Source organism: Leptidea sinapis, chromosome 47 (genome assembly GCF_905404315.1).
Source record: "Leptidea sinapis chromosome 47, ilLepSina1.1, whole genome shotgun sequence".
In the NCBI taxonomy this organism is placed as follows: Eukaryota; Metazoa; Arthropoda; class Insecta; order Lepidoptera; family Pieridae; genus Leptidea; species Leptidea sinapis.
The window spans coordinates 7910705-7928902 of NC_066311.1; the positions used below are offsets into that span (position 1 = coordinate 7910705).

Sequence of the window (18198 nt, forward strand, 5' to 3'; positions counted from 1 at the left end):
CTGATTTTGCACAAGCGATTTGCCGCTTAAAAAATCTGGAGGCACGGTTATACTTCCTCTTCAGAACTTTGCAGTTCGGATCCTTTGTGCCCAGTGCTGCAACCCAAGTTCGAAACACCTGTTTTTTGCAGTCAGATGCTGCTTTAACTGTCTGTACTACACAGCTTTGTATAAAAATATCCATGCCCTGTAGTATCACATCGGTTACTGCAACGGCGCAGGCATTAGGATCATCCGAAGGGAAACAAACCTTGCCCCAAGGGTAGGATGCAAAAAAGGAACGCATCCTATCCCAATCTGCTGACTTGTAGTGTCAAACACGGCGTCTCACCGTGGTCTGCGATGTTGGCGTCGGATAGGCACTACACTCCTGACCAGGCAATCGTCGGACTTTCCGAGATTGGCGTCGACAAAGACCTGGTAACCATCGGGTTGTGTAGTCAGCAGAAGATCTAATAAGGATGTCATGTGGCTATCCACATCCGGGAGCCACGTTGGCGACTCAACCAATTGGGACAGACCATACGCCAATGCAAAACTATGCACAGATCGCCCTGCGTAGTCTGTGGTACGTGATCCAAGGCATTCGGCATTGTGCCCGTTGAAATCACCCAAGACTATGATGTCAGCGGAGAGGATCTGTGCAAGCACGTCGTCAATTGCCGCTTGAACGCAGCCCGTGAGATAATAGGTTTCTGCGTTACCATTATTGGACCTGTAGACACATGCATAGATGCGGACGCGGTCCTCTAAATCTACGCGGAGCCAGAGAGTAGACAGGTCCCTACCCTCAGATTTGCCGAGACGGCGACAGCAGATATACTCCCTAAAGTACACACCGGCATGAGGCAAAAAATTGTGCTAGATTTTGTACCCGGGGTACGTTAAATATGACGTATCGCTAGGTCGAGATATCTGCGTCTCCGTAAAGAAACACAAGGCCGGCTGTGCCGTCTCAAGGTAGTGGTGGACAGCGTTTAATTTGGAGAGAATTTCCCTGATATTGCAAAAGTCCACGGGGGTCCATGGGACTTCACTATTATTTTTACGCCCCGGGCAAAGTACAGGGCGAACTGTTTAAATAACAGCATATCTAAAATAAAGTGTCGTATTTCAGGTAAGTGCCCCTTTAAAAAACAAAATACATCGCCGACGACATGTGCACATTTTCCACTCAATGAGCTCCTTATAAGCGTATACAATTGGCTTTGAACATGCCGCCAGGTAAGGTGTTAATAATTTAAATGAATGTTTAAGTGTTATTTGTATACGTATTTACAACGCCCCTCGGACATTTTGGCAACCTATAACAGGCGATTGTGAGTCTGGACTCACAGTGTAATGTGGAACTATTTCCCCTACAGTGGTATGTGAAATTTGTCTTCAATTATGTGGTCTAACGGAAGTTAAAAACTTTTTTTATATTGGTTATATGTTGTATTATTCTTGTTTCATTGTTTTATATTTTAAGGCTGATAGCCTAGTTGCCAATGCTCTCTCTGACAATTTGTTTTTTGACAAATTTATATTGACAAATGACAAGTGATATTTTTGCGTTCAGTATGAATGTAGTGTTTAAATTCTCTTTGTTCAGTACACCTAACTACCTATATCTGTAGTTTTCGATATCATCATAATACTATTAGTATTACGGTTTAGGACTTTAATAATTCGTAATTTGTTTTCAAATTTAATTTTTTAATAATTATGTTAAGGTTTTTTTAAATCTTAAGTTTTATCTTTGTACCTATTGACTAAAGCATACAACAATCTATCGTAATTGCTGTAGGTATATAACAAAACTCCAAAGTGAGGTCGTTAGAAGGCATCAGTGAATCATCCATTTCAATACAATAAAATTACTACCTAGTATATCCGAGGTAAATATAAATAAACCTTTTTTTAATATAATTACAACCTATTTTATAAGCATAATCATAATATTTATCCCTAAACGGTTAAATTTGCTTCATAATTTTCAGTTAAGAGTAAGATTAATTTAAATAATCTCAAAAGATGGAGTGGTTATTTGGTCACCGTATGACTCCTGATGAAATGCTGCGAAAGAATCAACGTGCGCTGAACAAAGCGATGCGAGATCTTGACCGAGAACGACTTAAGATGGAGCAACAGGAAAAAAAGATTATTGCTGACATCAAAAAACTTGCTAAGGATGGACAAATGGTTGGTGCTAAGTATTTCATCATCAACTTTATTTATATCCATGCTTTATTTTAAAAATTCAATTGAAAATTATTTTAAGTTCTATCTGTAGTCATATTTGTTGAAAGCCTTTAAAATGGTGTTTTAAGCTTTTAAATCATTAAATTAGATGATTCATTTAAGTAATGTATGCTGTTACCACAAAATATGTATATGATGTCAACAAAAAAAGACTGAGCTTTAACATTAACCGATACCATTTTATCACTTTTGAAAATATTCAATGAGAAGAAGTGGCAAGAAACTCATTGCCAATCTTGTACATCACCATTTACATAATTTTATAAATTCAGTCCCCCAGATCATGCTTTATGTATTATGGACATGTGCTCTAAAAGTACTGATTGCTAGCATGGTTTCCGTCGGGTTCATTCCGCTGGTGATTGTCTTATACATCTTACACATACATGGTTGGAAGCGGTTAAGTTGAAGGAAGAGGCGTGAGTGGTTAGTCACCGCATAGCAAAAGCCTACATTTGGGTGTGGCACTAGGGACTTTTTGGGAAGCAGCTGTGGTTGGCTGCTTTTCATTTCTCATCACGGTAGCTTCTGACCCGTTTGTGTTTGTTATAATATGTAGAAAACTTAAAACTTCACATTGTTTTTCTGGTGTGATTTATTTTAAATATTTGAAGAAATATATCTACATGCTTTGTCAATAATTCTTATTGCATAAAAACATGATTAATGCTATATTTTCTTTAATAATATAAGTTATCAATTTCCTAATGACTGTTTCTGCATAATATGATCTTAAAGTATTTTGTTACCCCTGGTCTAGATGTTGTAATTTTGAAGTTGTATTTTGTAAGTACAAATTAAATTTGTATATTAATTAATTATTATATTATATTAAGTATATTTCAAATTGAAATGTTTTATTCAAAATAAGATAAGAAATCACAGTTAACCCATTCTGAATTATATGCCGCAGACCTGAGATAAACATGTGCAAGGAACTTCTTCTTTTCTTTATTATTTTGCTATCATGGAAAAGTTAGTGAATTTATGTTAATTTGTTTGAAACATAATTTAAGTGTTGTCAGGATATGTAAAAATTGAATTGGTTTAAAAACAAAAAAAATCTTTGTAATTTTTTTTAATAACAAATGTATTTGGGATTCCACAGGATGCAGTCAAGATCATGGCAAAGGATTTGGTTCGCACCCGGCGATATGTGCGCAAGTTTATTGTAATGAAGACCAACATCCAGGCAATTTCCCTCAAGATCCAAACACTTAAGTCACAGAACACCATGGCACAGGCCATGCGGGATGTGACGCGTGCCATGGCCACCATGAACCGCCAGCTCAACATGCCTCAGATACAGAAGATATTACAGGTATGTAGTCCAGTTACACATCATATTTTTAAAAAAGGCAAGGTGGCTTCATTGGAACCCACAAAATATGCTATTTTATTACAGCTGGTTCCAGTAAAGATATGAAATTTTAGTATATCACCACATCCAGTACAGGTACAATACACATGTAGTCAATTCATGGCTACCTTAAAAAAACATGCACACTACATTCAAATTCACCGTCACCCCTAAGTAGGTATCCAAGTAGATGTACAAGTAGAGTGCAAAATGTGTTATCTATTTTATCTCCACTACCGCTGCAAACAGAGTGAGATTAAAGCATGTTTTAAGGAGAATAAAGTACATATCTTTTTGTTATAATGATTGAGCATGTTATCCTTCTGTACCAGTGAATATTTTGACCAAGATCTGTAGTCGTAGTACAGATCGGTGTTAATTCACAGCCCAGGTCGAATGTGTCAGTTAAAGTGGCAGCTGACTGCAAAAAAGAGACTTATCGAACTTAGGAGCCTGTGAACGCTGGCGTACCCCAAGGATGTATGCCTTCCCTGTTTCTTCTGTATGCCAATGATATGTTGGACACGTCCATCATGCATGCTGTGCAGGTCTCTCTTGGCAATTCTCGGTCAGAGCTGGAACTTGTGACTTTTATGAACCATATTCAATCCCTTCGCCCTGATCAGAATACTGGGTCTTGAAATCACGAACTATTTACAATTCCGCAGGACCTGGAAGGCAAAGCCAAATTGCCTACTGTAAGCTGGATTTGTCACATTACTTTTCTTTTTCTAAAATATTATTGGGAGATAGGTTGGCCATGTTAGGACATAGCTGAAGTACTGGGAATTAAGTACAAAACAGTTATGACCCGTTCTAAAAAAGTTTGGTACACAAAAAGATCGATATTTTGGTGCCACATGAGATCACTGAAAGAAATCTAATGTACCGTGTACTCGTCCGCGATTTTTAATTGAGACGTAACGAAAACGAACCATATTGGAGAATTTGATAACCGGAGATGATGAAGGCCGTGATCGGCATATTTGGTGTTGCTATTTCGAGCGAAGTTCAGCTTCGTAGTTCAGTTCAGCATGCAATTATATAATACATAAATTCGGCCACACATGGAGTATTGTTCCCACTTCTGGTCAGGGACTCTCCAGTACCAGCTTCTATTTGACGGTGTACAATGAATAGCGGCTCCAATCATTGACGGTCAAGTCATTTCTAAACGGTTTGATTCTTTTGCGTTCCATAGAGATATGGCGTCTCTCTGTATCTTCCGGTTCAGTTACAACCGCTTTCGACAACGATCATAACGTCAATATGAGAGATTTACTCACGCATCATGTTGATACGTGGCAATCGAGTTCTGCGTTTCAAAATACTTTGTTTCGACTCAGGGAAGTCTAAGGCAGAGATCTATAGAGCTTACTTAGACTTTGCTCAGACTTACTCACGTAAAACATAGCTAAGTGTTAGCAGCCTTAGTTTATTCTCTCGACTCGCCAAAGTCGACAACGCATATCTTGACCTCTGGTATTACGCTGTCTTCCAAAGATATTTAAGTAAAATTGAAACTAGAGCATTTGTTTCCTATTTTAGTTACTATAAGCCTCTCGTGTCATTTGTTAAATGTAATAACATAGAGACTGAATAAAATGTAATATAATTGAATAATTTTTAAAGCTTGGTAAAAAATAGTAAACCTTATGTTTATCCTGATACTCTATATCCATCTCAATATATCGTAGCCTACCCTGATTAAAAATACTCATTGAAAAGTATTGAGAATGATGAAATTTGAAATGTTTCAATAATCCTAATTCTTTATTTATTTATTTATAAATATACAATTTACATGAAGCAACTGTTTATTTTTTCAATACTTTTCAATGAGTACTTTTAATCAGAAACTTTTCAGAAGTTCTATGGTGTGTGACTTACACATGCAATTTTTTTACCACTGAATACCTATTTTTTTTTACTATAAGGAGTTTGAGAAACAGTCGGAAATTATGGACATGAAAGAGGAGATGATGAACGACTCCATAGATGAGGCCATGGAGGGTGATGATGATGAAGAGGAAAGGTAAGATAAGCTATTTTTATATTATTTGTAGAGCTGAAGAATCCAGGAAATAAATACTGCACTGTCAAACTCAGAGCAGACCAATTGCTTGTTGGGCACTAGACAACAGCATTTTAACCACGAAACTGATCGCATTTGGCCTACACGAACAATTGATTCACAGTGATACCAAATTGTCTCATTCGTTTGTTTCTGAGAAAGAAGCGATTCAATTGATTGTATGAAACATACTGTGGTTGATAGATTGACTGATCACGGCTATAATCTTGTAACAAAGTGAAATAGTTAAAAAAATAATCCACTACGTTTTAAACAACTATTTGCTTTCAAACTCAGCCGGATTATACTTCGTCGCCATAGTGTAATTACTACTATTTCAAACTTATGTCAAATCACTGCACGTTTCATACTAAACTAAACTTCCATTTTTGCTTAGGGGCAGTCCCGCCTCTTATTACGTAATATTTACATCCTCTTTTCTATATATTTTTATTACAGAAGAACGATCATACATACGTTAAGTGATCACCATGGCACATACTCTCTTGTAACACCAGTGGGAGGCTCCTTTGCACAGGATGCTCGTTAGATTATGGGTACCACAACGGCGCCTATTTTTGCCGTGAAGCAGTTATTTATAAACATTTCAGTATTACGGTCTGAAGGGCGCCGTAGCTAATCAATTAACTGGGCAAATCAGACTTAACATCTTATGTCTCAAGGTGACGAGCGTAATTGTAGTGCCACTCAGAATTTTCGGGTTTGACAATTCTGAGCGGCACTGCATTGTAATGTATCAATTACTATCAGCTGAACGTTCTGCTAGTCTCGTCCCTTATAAAAAAACACTAGAGAAATCTCAAAAGTGTTCTGTTAAATAAACGTATACAATTAATTCAAAAACGTGATTAATTTATTAACCTATTGCGCCGCTAACAATTTTATAGCTATAAATAGCTTCGAACACAATATAATGAAAAGCTTCCTGAACCTAGTAATAAAATTACCACAACACAGCATCAAATTATCCGATCAAAGTGAACTAGGGATCTTTATCTAATCTGACTAATTGACCATTGTCCACAGGCTCAGATACTATTCATTTAATGTATTTATAGTTTATTATTCTGCCCAATCCGAAATAAAACATACTTTAGATGTTGGCAGAAGAACCATCATTCTGAATTGTAACATGACTTTATTGTTTTAGTGATGCAGTAGTGTCGCAGATACTAGACGAGCTTGGACTACAGCTGAACGACCAACTGTCCGGACTGCCCCAGGCGACCGGTTCTCTCTCAATATCAGGTACCTAATGGAATTAACCTACCTTATAGGGTAACTAGTGCTATTATTTATATACCTACAAGTGGTGGTACTCCTCCTTGTGTCATTTTCCTCATTGCTGAGGGTCTTTAACTCCATGAATTATTTGCCGGACGATGGCTTTCCATTTCTTTCGGTTTTCGGCAATGTGTATAGCTTCGTGGACTTTCGTATTGGCCGCGTCGCGGATTACCAAATTTCGCACTAGTTGGGCAGGGTACTGGCTGGTACCGATGGTTAGTCGGATCGTCCAACATATAAGCTTCCAAACTGGCATTATTCATAGTGGAAGTTGTAGTAATACGCTGGAAACCTAAAGCTTAAATATATTATTCAGGAACAAATAATAGCACTGGAGTGTGGTTACCCAAAGAAAGGTTCTTTTTAATATCAAGTCAAAGGTTCAACCTATTATGCCCCCAACGCATTGAGTGTGTTGTGAGAGTGCTATTCTTTTGATTCTTATCGTCTGGCGGCCACAATATTTATATTTGCTCGTACTGTCCACGTCGTCCATTTGTTTAATTTTGTACTAGTTTAAGTTGAACATCTTTTTGCTCTTAATAGTGATTTTCATTATTATAACACTAGAAATAAGGGATTGCTTGTAACTAATTCTAGTAGGTTTCATAAGATACATAATAGCTTTAAGGGTAAATGTATACACTTCTATAATAAATTCCCAGCCACTGTTCAGGCATTATCTATAAATAAATTTAAATGTTTTATAAAAAAATGGCTCTGTCGTAAATCCTATTACTCCACTGCTGAATATCTAAATGATCGGATGACAATATTGTATACTTTTATTGAAAAGAGCGCAAATAATGCTGGGAGAGTTTCTTGCGCCGCTTCTTCTCTCTCAGAGCGCCATTTGTTTCCGAAGCGGTAGTAGTATCTAGTAGTTTTTACAAAGACATCAAAAATAATTCTAAAGGAATCAATTTTGAGAAAATAAATGCCTTTTATGCCTTTTCATCTGGCAGTACTGCATACACCTAGTATTCAAACAAAATTGGTTTATTGTTTCAGCAAAAACACCAGCGTCCCCTACGGCGGCGACAGCAGGCGCCGCAGGTGGAGCCGGGGCCGGGGGCGGAGGGGGCGCTATCAGCGACGCTGACGCCGAGCTCCAGGCGCGACTCGACAACCTGCGGCGAGAGTGACCGGTCACCACACAGCGGGCTGGCACATGGTACAAATTCAAATTCAAAATAGGATTTAAAAACACTTATTGAACGTCAAAATCTACCACCCATTCAAAAGAGACTGCCTCAGACCTGAGAAGAATTGGCGCAAGAAACACAGCGGGCTTTTTTTTAAAATATAAAATATGGATTACAATGTAATATCGTACAATAAACATTTATAATTAAAGAGCCTGAGGGTGTTCGCTTCATTCCCAGTCTCTCGTTCTTTTAAATTTCGTAACACATTTGTTTTGTACATTTTTTGGGATCATATTGTAGAAGCATATACATCGCCCAACAAAAGAAACACTTCACAGACCTACCTTGTATCACGGACTAGTAAAAAAAGAAGGACTCCGCGCCGTGACATTAGCAAGTGAAGCACCTTTATGCTAGTGTGTGTGCGGTTACGGGGATACCAGTTACACAATTTTTTCTCCCTTAAATAATCATATATCCACAAATACTTTTATATTATTGTTTTTCCATTTTTTCACAACCCACGACGGCATTTTTTAAATATTTTATTACGATGCAAACTGATCTGTCATAGATGATGGCAAATCTCATAATGGCGGCCGATCGGCTAGTATTAGTGTAAGTGTGTGCGTCGGGCTATGTATTTACACGTTTACCTGTTTTGGCGCCTCACTGTTATGTAAGGTGACAAGGAGTCCTTATTTTTTTACTCGTCCGTGCCTTGTATATGTATGATACCGGCAAGGGCGTGCATATTATATAGGCAATTAGGCAGGCAGTTAGGATATCATCCCCGCCATCTGGATGTGGTGCCTCCACAGTGCGGTTTTCAAGGAGCTTTCTTCCACGTTCTACAAAGCTATGGAATGAACTTCCTTGTACGGTGCTTCCGGGACAATACGACATGGGTTCCTTCAATAAAAGCGCGTACACCGCAGTGCAAGAGAATGTGGGCGGCGGTGATCACTTAACACCAGATGACCCGTACGCTATTTTGTCCTCCTTTTCCATAAAAAAGTGCCTACCTTGTTATGAACCTGAATAAATATAGCACTAGTATTAAAGTTAATTTAGTACCTACGGTAGGCAGTCGACAGATTGCATATACGAAGCAAGCAGCGTTTCATGCAACTTATGTCGTACTATTGGAATAAAGCTCAACTACTACTAGTTAGATCTACAGTGCCTGCCTTGCTAGAAAACCGTTGTAATGGGCAAGGCGTATCAATTACCATCAGCTGAACGTCCTGCTCGTCTTGTCCCTTATTTTCACAAAAAAAAAATATGTAACAGACCACCCTTTGTGCAAAGCATGCATGCAGGCAGAGGTAACGCCAGAACAGGTGTTTAAGGAGTGTGGCCCAACAATGGGCACAAATACTCCAATCACAAGCATCACTTCCGGATGCCTGCAGAAACTTAAAAAGACTGCTAGACTTATGGAATGATCTGGGCTGGTTGGAGTTTGAAGACATATGAAAAGGCACAATGGCCCAATGAAGATGTTAAGTGTGTAAACAGCCCAGCTAAACTAACTGTGTAATATGTATAATGCAGCTATGTTTGTACATGATACTGCAGACCAGTACAAACAGTTCTTGCTATTGAGGTCCAGTGGCAAGGCACAGTGCAGCTGAGTGACCTTTCTCTGACAACTTCCAACGAAAGCAAAGAATATCACATAATAATACACACACACAACACCAACACAATAATAGTACAAGTACAGAAGGCTCACTCAGCAAAATTAATTAAAGAAATTGGGACTCTTGCAGTAGTATAATAAGGTGCAATTTCGATTGCACAAGCGCTATTAACTTACATTTTTATTCACCTAGAAGCTGCCTCTCTTTCTATCGCGTAATCCGTACCTCTTCTCACGACGTTAGGGTTATGTTCTTTAGTAGTTCTAGTTAGTAGCCTCGATTTTTCCTAATCTTAATTTTAGACGTAGGGTGTTGAGGTTGGCGCGCTAGAGCAAGCAGGGGCACAATAAATCCTAGGATTTAAGTGCATTTTAATCCCCCTTATCATAATAAAAATAATACCTCTAGCATAGTGAACCCGTTTACAACAAATTGTATATTCATGTGCATTAAATACGTGCAGTAAATAACTTGAATCCACGTTATACATCTAATTGTATATTCATATGCAGTAAATAACTTATATCCACGTTATAATGAAAGATAATTGTTGTTTCAGGTGCAGCTGCTGTTGGAAATTGTTAAAGAGTTGTTTGTGAGAAATGGACAGAGTTTATTGCAGTTGTTTTGAAATATATTGTTTATAACTATGTTATACAAACATAATATGTATAAATCTCATTCCATCCATACATTTTAAATAAACTTGATGGAAGTCTACTTATTATCCATATTTATTCCCGACTGATCCGGGGATTGGTGAACGATGCGGTAGAATCCCGTAGAGCCTGCGGGTGGGGGGTTTGTGAAAGTAAAACGCCGCTTTGAGGAGAATCTCTCGGACTGGTGGTCGAGAGACCATTTTTTGCGTGTCGTGTCATCCTAGCCGGTTCTCTATATTTATACACTTTCTCCCTGCAATATAGGAACATCTTTTCGATAGGAGTGAAAGAAATGTTCCTATCAATTTCGGGAGCCTTGACTTAAACCCTAGATATGTCGTAGATAGCACCGCAAAATTGAGAAGTTTCCTAATTTTAGATCGATCTACTTTTCGCTTTCGGATTGCTTATAGCTATTGTGTCTAGTCTGGCCATCATTACTTTATTTATTAAAAAACCTTATGAACTAAGCGCATTAAATATCTAAAGACTAAACAAACCTAGCTACACTATTAAAACACAAAGAACATGAAACGAACAATCTAGTAGGTCTATGGACGGTCTACGGTCTATGTAGGCAGCACCACGAGTTTCTTAGTTGATCGGCGCGGGACTCCAGTGCGGATGGTGACGTCAGCCTTAGCAGTCCCGGCAGTGACTGCAGCAGTTCCGGTCCGGTCAGCAGGTGGCCGTTCAGCCATTACCCACGCGTTCGGACTGCAGCGTCGAAGACAGGGCATACTTTCCCCGGCTTGGCTGGATGTAGTACCGGGCACCTTCGCAGTGTTGTACATGCGTGGTGAGGGCGTGATCGTAGTTGTTTGGTACGTTGATCACGTCGGCTGGTGGTTGGAAGTTCAATGGTTTTCTCTCGAAGTATGTTGAGGGCACGCTCGTTTGGGTCGTCGCGACGTTATACTCCCAGGCGACTATGCTGAAATGCTTCTTGGCGGCTTCTTCTAATGAATCTTTGACTTTGGTGATACGGTATATGTGATGGACTGAGTGACCCAGGCTCCGATTGGTTGAGCCGTGTAGTGCATAGCCATCCTAGCCGTGGTCTAGTATCGACAGATTCTTGCGAAGTACCCTGATCGATCATCATCACACAAGTCATCGTATCCGATGAGGAACCCGATATTAACGTCTTCGGGAAGCGATTCCGACGCGAGCTCGGTTGCACCGGAGAGCATAGGATATAGTAATCACCCGCTCAGCCCGCCCGCCACAGTCCTTCAGACTTTCTGTGCCACCCCGGTCCGACCGGCGACCCCTAAAGCCCGAAGCGCGACCGACCGCACGGAAGCCCGTCAGGCTCCCAGTTCATCTCCGGCCTGCCTAACGGAACCGGTACCCGCTCTACCGTCGAGCGCAGAACGTGCCGCGTCGCATACGGACAGGAAGCCGAGCCGTGAAAGGAAGCGTCTAGCGCTCCTTCCTCCCCGCCGGCTCCTAAGCGAGCGAACAACCACAAGCCGGCGACGAGTTTTCTTCTCACCCACTGTGTGAGGGCGGAAGGAGGGTGTCAGGGCTGAGCCTTATACCCTGGTTCTTCTTCTCCCAAAACATTGGGAGAGTCTTTGGGTAGTGCGATGTCAGTGCTATTCGCTTGGAACATAACGGTGTATTTTTTTTGTTTTTTTTCCCGTTGTGTCCTTGCTAGAAGCTAGTCAGTCCTTTGTCTATTTTGGCTTCTTTTTCTTTGGCGCATTTTTTTCATCCTCTTCGTTCGCAATATCTCTTGAGTATGCCTTCATTTTTCTCCTACCCTCTTCATCCGGGGGTCTTGCGCGTAGCGGGGCAATTCCCACCAGATGAAGATGTGAGGAGGCATCTGCTTGCCGGAACATGTTGGTTGTAAGCCTTCGTACGAAGGCGTCTATATTTTCCATCTTTAGGTCTTTGGCGATCGTAGCGTTTCTTACGTAACGCGGTGCCCCCACTATGGCACGCAACGCAAGGTTTTCTTGAGCTTGCAGGCGACCCCGGTTCGTCGTGGTCAGAAACGGGTACCAAGCTGCTGCTGCATAGGTCAGTCTGGACCGTATGTATGTCTTGTATATCATGAGTTTTGTTCCTAGTGGCAGCTTGGACCGCAAGATGCAGCTGCATGCTGCAGTTTGACGCGAGCACCCAATGGTGTTGTCTACATGTTTCTTGAATTCTCTGGTCAATGGTTACTCCCAGGTATTTGACGTCCGGTCTCCATGGGAGTTCCTCCGACATGAGCTTCAAGGGTAGTTGTGAATTTCCCGTGATGATCGCCTGCGTTTTCGCTACGTTCACCACGAGTCTCCATTTGTTCAGCCATTCTGGCAGAGCTTCTAGAGTGGGTTGGAGTCACTTTACTGTGTACTCAGGTCTGTAGGAGGATGCGTAGAAAGCTGCGTCATCCGCGTATAATGCTAGCTGAGCCTGCTCAACGACCGGGATATCGTTTGTATACCAGGCATAACTATTATTTGGCATGTCATCTCTGTTTTTATTTTGTATTTTGCATTATTTTGTACAGCAGCCCCTCGTGCCATACGCGATCGAAGGTCTTCTCCATATCTAGCAGTACTGCTGCGACATATTCCTTCTTGTTATGGCTCACGGCCTACTCGTTCACCATCCGTGTGATCTGCAAGGTGGTGGAGTGTTAAGCTCTAAAACCGAATTGCTCTTCTCTTGGCTCTTTGCACGGTGTCATATGTTTTAATAGGACTCTCTCAAATAATTTGGAGAGAGTACTTAATAAAGTTATCGGCCTATAGCTCTCTGGTTTGCGGGCGTCCTTTCCCGGTTTTAGAAGCATCACCACCTTGCCTACCTTCCAAGCATCTGGAAAATGGCCCGAGCGGAATATGCCGTTGAAAATGGATTTGGTGCGAACTGTCGCTTCAGACTGTCGGCCAGGATTTCCGCCCTGTCTGCCGCTGCGAACTTCAGAAGGAAATTCTTATCCAAGAGTGGCTGGACCGGTCTGTGGCTCCTGGAGAGCTGTTTGCATAGCTTGTGGACTGAGGGTACTTCGTCATTTATATTTAAAACGTGTCTTTCCCACCCCTCGGCTGCGTACTCGTCCAAAGCTATGCGCACTTGCTCTAAAAGATGGTTGAGGCGGCGTTTGGTTGTAGGACATCTTGTATGTTGCCACAGTTTCCTAGTCTCTCTCTTATCGTTTATAAGTGTCCGTATCTTCGCCGTGAGCTGTTCTTGCTTTTCCCCGGCTTAGAGGTGCGCGTTGCTGATTTGAGAGAGAGCTGGATGGCGCTCGTGAGTGCCTCGGTTTCGTTGTCCACGTCATTATCTGTAGTTACAGGCCCTGTTGTGTTTCTTGCTTCCATTTCATTTCGGAACACTTCCCCAGTCCATCCTCTGTCTTTTGGGTTGGAGTGTGACCCTACTGGGAAGGAGTTTCAGAGTGAGTAGTATCAACCTGTGGTCAGAGTCGAGATCATGTACACTACACTCAGCTCTGGAACTGCGGCGCCGAGTCCTTTGTATAAGGCCAGGTCAATGATGTCGCCGCTTCCGTCATGCATGTAGTGCGTCCACGTTGTTGGGTCTGTAACTTCATAACGGCCCTCAACCATCTCTTGGTACATCGTGCCTGCCACTATAGTGGGGGTGCTGCATTGAATACGGACCTTTATTCCAATTTGTTGGGTTTTGTTCCAGGAGATTTGTATATAGAGTAGGTGTCCATTGTATGCCCCGCTATACAAATGGTTACACCCAGCGTCTGAAAGGAATTGTATTATTTAGTAGTGATAGGCTGATGTATCACTCTCCTATGTACTAGTACCGCTAGTCCGAGATACACCTGTCCCGTCGGCGATATCTCGTCTTTTCTATAGACATGGTAGTTGCGGATCTTGAATTCTTCGTTAGGATGCAGGTGTCTCGATAACTAACAGAATGTCTACTTGGTACTCTTGAAGGAACGCTTTCAATATCGGTCAAGCTTTGTAGTTAGCCGGGTGCAGTCCGCCACAGTTCTTGCACGTGGTGGCTTCGTCCTACGGTCGAGGGCACTCACTGGCCCTGTGGAGTTCTCCACAGCGTGCACACGTTTGCTGTCACAGATTGTGTATTTGCCGTCTTCCTCAGTGAAACATAAAATATACTGCCCGGGCGACCTTGTCAGGCTTTTATGTTTTTCACGTGATCTATATTATAACCTCTAGTTTTTAAGGCTTCCGTGATCTCCTCCGTGCATTTCTCTGATGGCAGCCCTCGGATCGCCACCTTGATATTTCTTTCTGCAGACGGGGAGTACGAATGCCATTCGAGCCCTGTCTCTTTATCTAGATCAGAGAAATAGGCCTGCAGCATTCTGTACTCGACCTCGTCTTCCGGCAGGAATCTGAACCTGCTTTTGCACGGGCGGCTGTTTGGCGGTAGATTGAGTTTCTCCGCCAGTATCTTGAAGTGGCTGGACCAATTCTCCAGCCTTTCAATCACTACTGGCGGGTATCGAGGCTTCTTTGGCTGTGCTTCTACTGCGGGTAGCGTAGGACGGGCAGCGTTGCGCTGCGATGGGCGGGTTGCGGTCGTAGGTGCCTGTCTAGCGCCCTTGGGTGGCGCAGGTCTGGCGACATTGAGCGGCGCAGGACGCGCTTGATTTAACGCTCAAAGTGTAGCTACGCTGATCTTGATTTGGCTGGTAAACTGGATGATGTCCCTCGGTATGTCACTGGTGCGCGAGATATGACGCAGTCGATTTATCTCGGCGAGGGCGATGGTTTCCGGCCGATCGAGTTTCTAATTATTGTATGTCTGCAGTTTTGAGTTCACGATGAATAGGCTGCTGACTGCTTCTTTTGCTTTACCTTTTAGCGCCTTCCTCAGTCTTGTGGTGTTTTCTACATCTGAAAAATATACAGCTGTTTCTTGGTTGCCCGCACGGAACGCGAGCCATTCGAAGTTAGAGCCGTCGAGTGGTATCAGATCTCCGATTTAATTTGAAACCAATGGTGCGTGATGTGACCGCGCAGCATTGGTGATTGCAGCAGTCGGCTCGCTGAGGTGAAGACGGTCTTCCTCCGATCGGTTACTTTTCGGCACGATTGCAGGCTGCTTCTCAGTGACTGTATTTGATCGCACCTCCCTGATGGGTTGTGACGATTTCAGTGGTGGTACTTTGTCTAGCCACTCGGCGACGCCGGGTCGACGAGGTCGCCCCAGACTCCTCTGACGCGACGGAGCCTTCATCTTCGGATTCGTCTTCTAAAATCACGAGCAGCTTCGCCTCAAATTTCCTAATTTTAGATCGATCGATCTATCGATCTTTAATAAAACCATGTGTTGCCTTTAGTAATGCAGTACGCGGGTGACCATTGATCGGGCCGGTCCTAGTTACCATTAACCATTACAGGACTGTCGTTTCATGCGATGGCCAAATTAACCTATTTATTTAAAACAAAAGATTTTTAATATCGAATTGGTCACTATTAGACGTTGTTTGGTTAGCTAATAACGTTATAATAATTAACTTAATACAGAAGATATAACATGGATCTCACAACTTTTTACGGTAGAAGAACAGGGTTGCGAGATTTGGTTTTTTTACAAGTATGTTTTTGATGGCATAAAGTTTACACACCAAAACGTAGTAAAGGCACATGCTATCTATAAAAGAAAACAACGGGATTCTCTTGCGATACTACAGATAGTGTTTTTGCTGTGTAGCGCCTGTGTCGGTGGTGTGGTAATGACGTCATCGGAATCGACCATGACATGTTTATGACGCTTAATGTGTTTCCCACTTGGGCTTTAACACGTGTCACGTGCACAAGTAAACAAGTTAATTCGACTGACCAACGCAGCCGGTAGTGAGTAACTAAACCAGGAGATCACGGTATCCCTGAATAGTACGGTCCTCATTTTCGTAAATCGTGCAAAATCTCTATAAAAGATGCACAGGTAACGGCCTAACCATGGGGATGTGCGATGCGAATGGCGAAGCGGTGGGAGAGGCGAAACTCCCACCGCTTTTGGGCGACACAGTTTGAGGGCCAAGGGCAGTCAAGTTCGCCTAAATTTTGCCTGCCGTTTGAATAGGAATAAGGGGTATAGATGGAGAATTCAACAAGAAGTACGAGAACTACAGAATGTATTCAGAATTTTTTTCGAGTACCAGAATACTTTTGAATACCAGAATGAGTATCGAAACATTCCATATTCTGGAATAGCTGGCCTAGCCAGTACTTTAGAAATAAAAGTTTCACAATTTATTCGAGGCGTAAACAACTAAACCTGCTTAGTTTCTGTACTATTCGCCGCGCCTGCCGCTCGGCTTGCGCCGTACTGTTTCATGCATTTGTTTCAGTCGCCCCCCCGATTCGCTCGGTAAATTTTGCCGGTCGCTTCACCATTCGCCGCAGCGCGTGGCTTGATATTTCGATACATATATTCTAGTCGCTAGACGCTTTGCGAAAAATTCGCAATTGCAAATATCCCGTGGTCAGGCTGTTATTTATACTTAGTAATACTGGGACTCACTGCTCAAGTCACTCGCTCCCTGCATCTACTGAATCGCTGTACCTCTCCATTCTCAGCTTCCTTCTTTATTCTAACATGCTTGTGGCTGTTTCGTATAATTGTATTATAAAATGATGTATTTTTAAGTTTGTAAATAATATTAATTATTGATATAATAAATACTTCTATTAAGACGTGCTTGTTTTATTTTTGCCGCAATTCACGGCTATTTCCTCAGTGGCACAGGGCACTCGACATCTTGATTCTAGGTAACTTGCTTGCTGTATCTTTGTGTACTTATACGATATCGGGGGAGGATCTCCATCGCGATCTTGAGCTGCCGACAATCGCTCAACACTTTAAGGAGATATTGCGACGCTTGTTTGACAAGGTGCCTAACCATCCGAACATCTTCGTTAGGGAGGCATGTGGGTACTGGGTACACCCTGCTTCACCATAGTCTTAACCGAGGCGCCCCGTCACGTCACTGTAGACACGGACGTCGAAATTACAATCCCGAATGCGGCACCCACATAAACACCGAGCACACACATTGTTTTGATCTTAGATTATTTATACGTTTAGATAAGACTATAACAGCTGTAAAAACGTCGGAAAATATTGAATTTAGAACGAACCTCTATTTTGAGCAATTCAAGCACACTAACACGAAGTGTCTTACAAATCGTGAGTGTAAGACCAATATTCCTGGCCTGTTTTTATCGGTTGTCTAACAGCAAGATACTTATCTAGACGCATAATTAATTATCTAAGGTTTTGATACCCGACGAGACGTAAGTCTTCGTCGCTGTAATCGTTTCACTCCACTCGAACACGGATTGACATACACCACATGTACACTTGCATAAATACGTTTACACAATACATCGCCAGCGAGTGTTATCCTTTATCAAAAGTCCATCGAACTATCAGATCATATTAGATCGTAAGCGATGTTCTCTCCTACCCACAAGCACACAGCCGGTCCGAGGTTCAAGTCTCCTTAGGAGACTAAGAGACGCTCCGCAACTGTTGTTGCGTAGTCTTTGCGGCCTCCACGGCCCACGTCCTACGTCGCTGTAAAAGCCTTCAGGGCTGACAGCATAGAGGAGGTTTTTAGTCAGTAGGGGTGTCCGCGTATGTATATATGTACGTGTTTATAAGTTCCTAGATCTCCAAAGAGCAACACGGGTCTCGACGACAATCGGGCGCGGGTTCTCTACGTTATATAATATATGGAGTATTGCTGTCATTTCTGTTGGGGATCCAGTAGTCTGTGAACCGTTAG

The 18198-nt window shown here is 42.0% G+C and overlaps 1 protein-coding gene across 2 annotated transcripts; it reads left to right on the forward strand.

Annotated features, from left to right (window-relative positions):
- The first annotated feature begins 1599 nt into the window (after window positions 1-1599).
- LOC126978224 (charged multivesicular body protein 2a) lies at window positions 1600-17104 on the forward strand. Of its 2 annotated transcripts, none has more exons than XM_050826988.1 (7): window positions 1600-1880; window positions 2017-2184; window positions 3353-3565; window positions 5542-5639; window positions 6850-6947; window positions 7998-8160; window positions 10340-17104. In XM_050826988.1, exons 2-6 carry the CDS (start codon window positions 2017-2019, stop codon window positions 8129-8131), a joined length of 711 nt encoding a protein of 236 aa, XP_050682945.1. In that variant the 5' UTR covers window positions 1600-1880; the 3' UTR covers window positions 8132-8160; window positions 10340-17104. The 2 variants fall into 2 exon arrangements, with proteins under 2 accessions (XP_050682945.1, XP_050682944.1); XM_050826987.1 differs by having other exon boundaries at window positions 1602-1880; window positions 1983-2184.
- The last annotated feature ends 1094 nt before the right edge of the window (window positions 17105-18198 follow it).

Excerpts from the sequence above, each read along its gene's own strand:
- LOC126978224 (XM_050826988.1), top strand. The coding sequence starts at position 2,017 with ATGGAGTGGTTATTTGGTCACCGTATGACTCCTGATGAAATGCTGCGA. Across the intron at positions 5,640-6,849 it reads GATGATGATGAAGAGGAAAG|TGATGCAGTAGTGTCGCAGA; the intron begins GTAAGATAAGCT and ends TTATTGTTTTAG. Across the intron at positions 6,948-7,997 it reads CGGTTCTCTCTCAATATCAG|CAAAAACACCAGCGTCCCCT; the intron begins GTACCTAATGGA and ends TTATTGTTTCAG.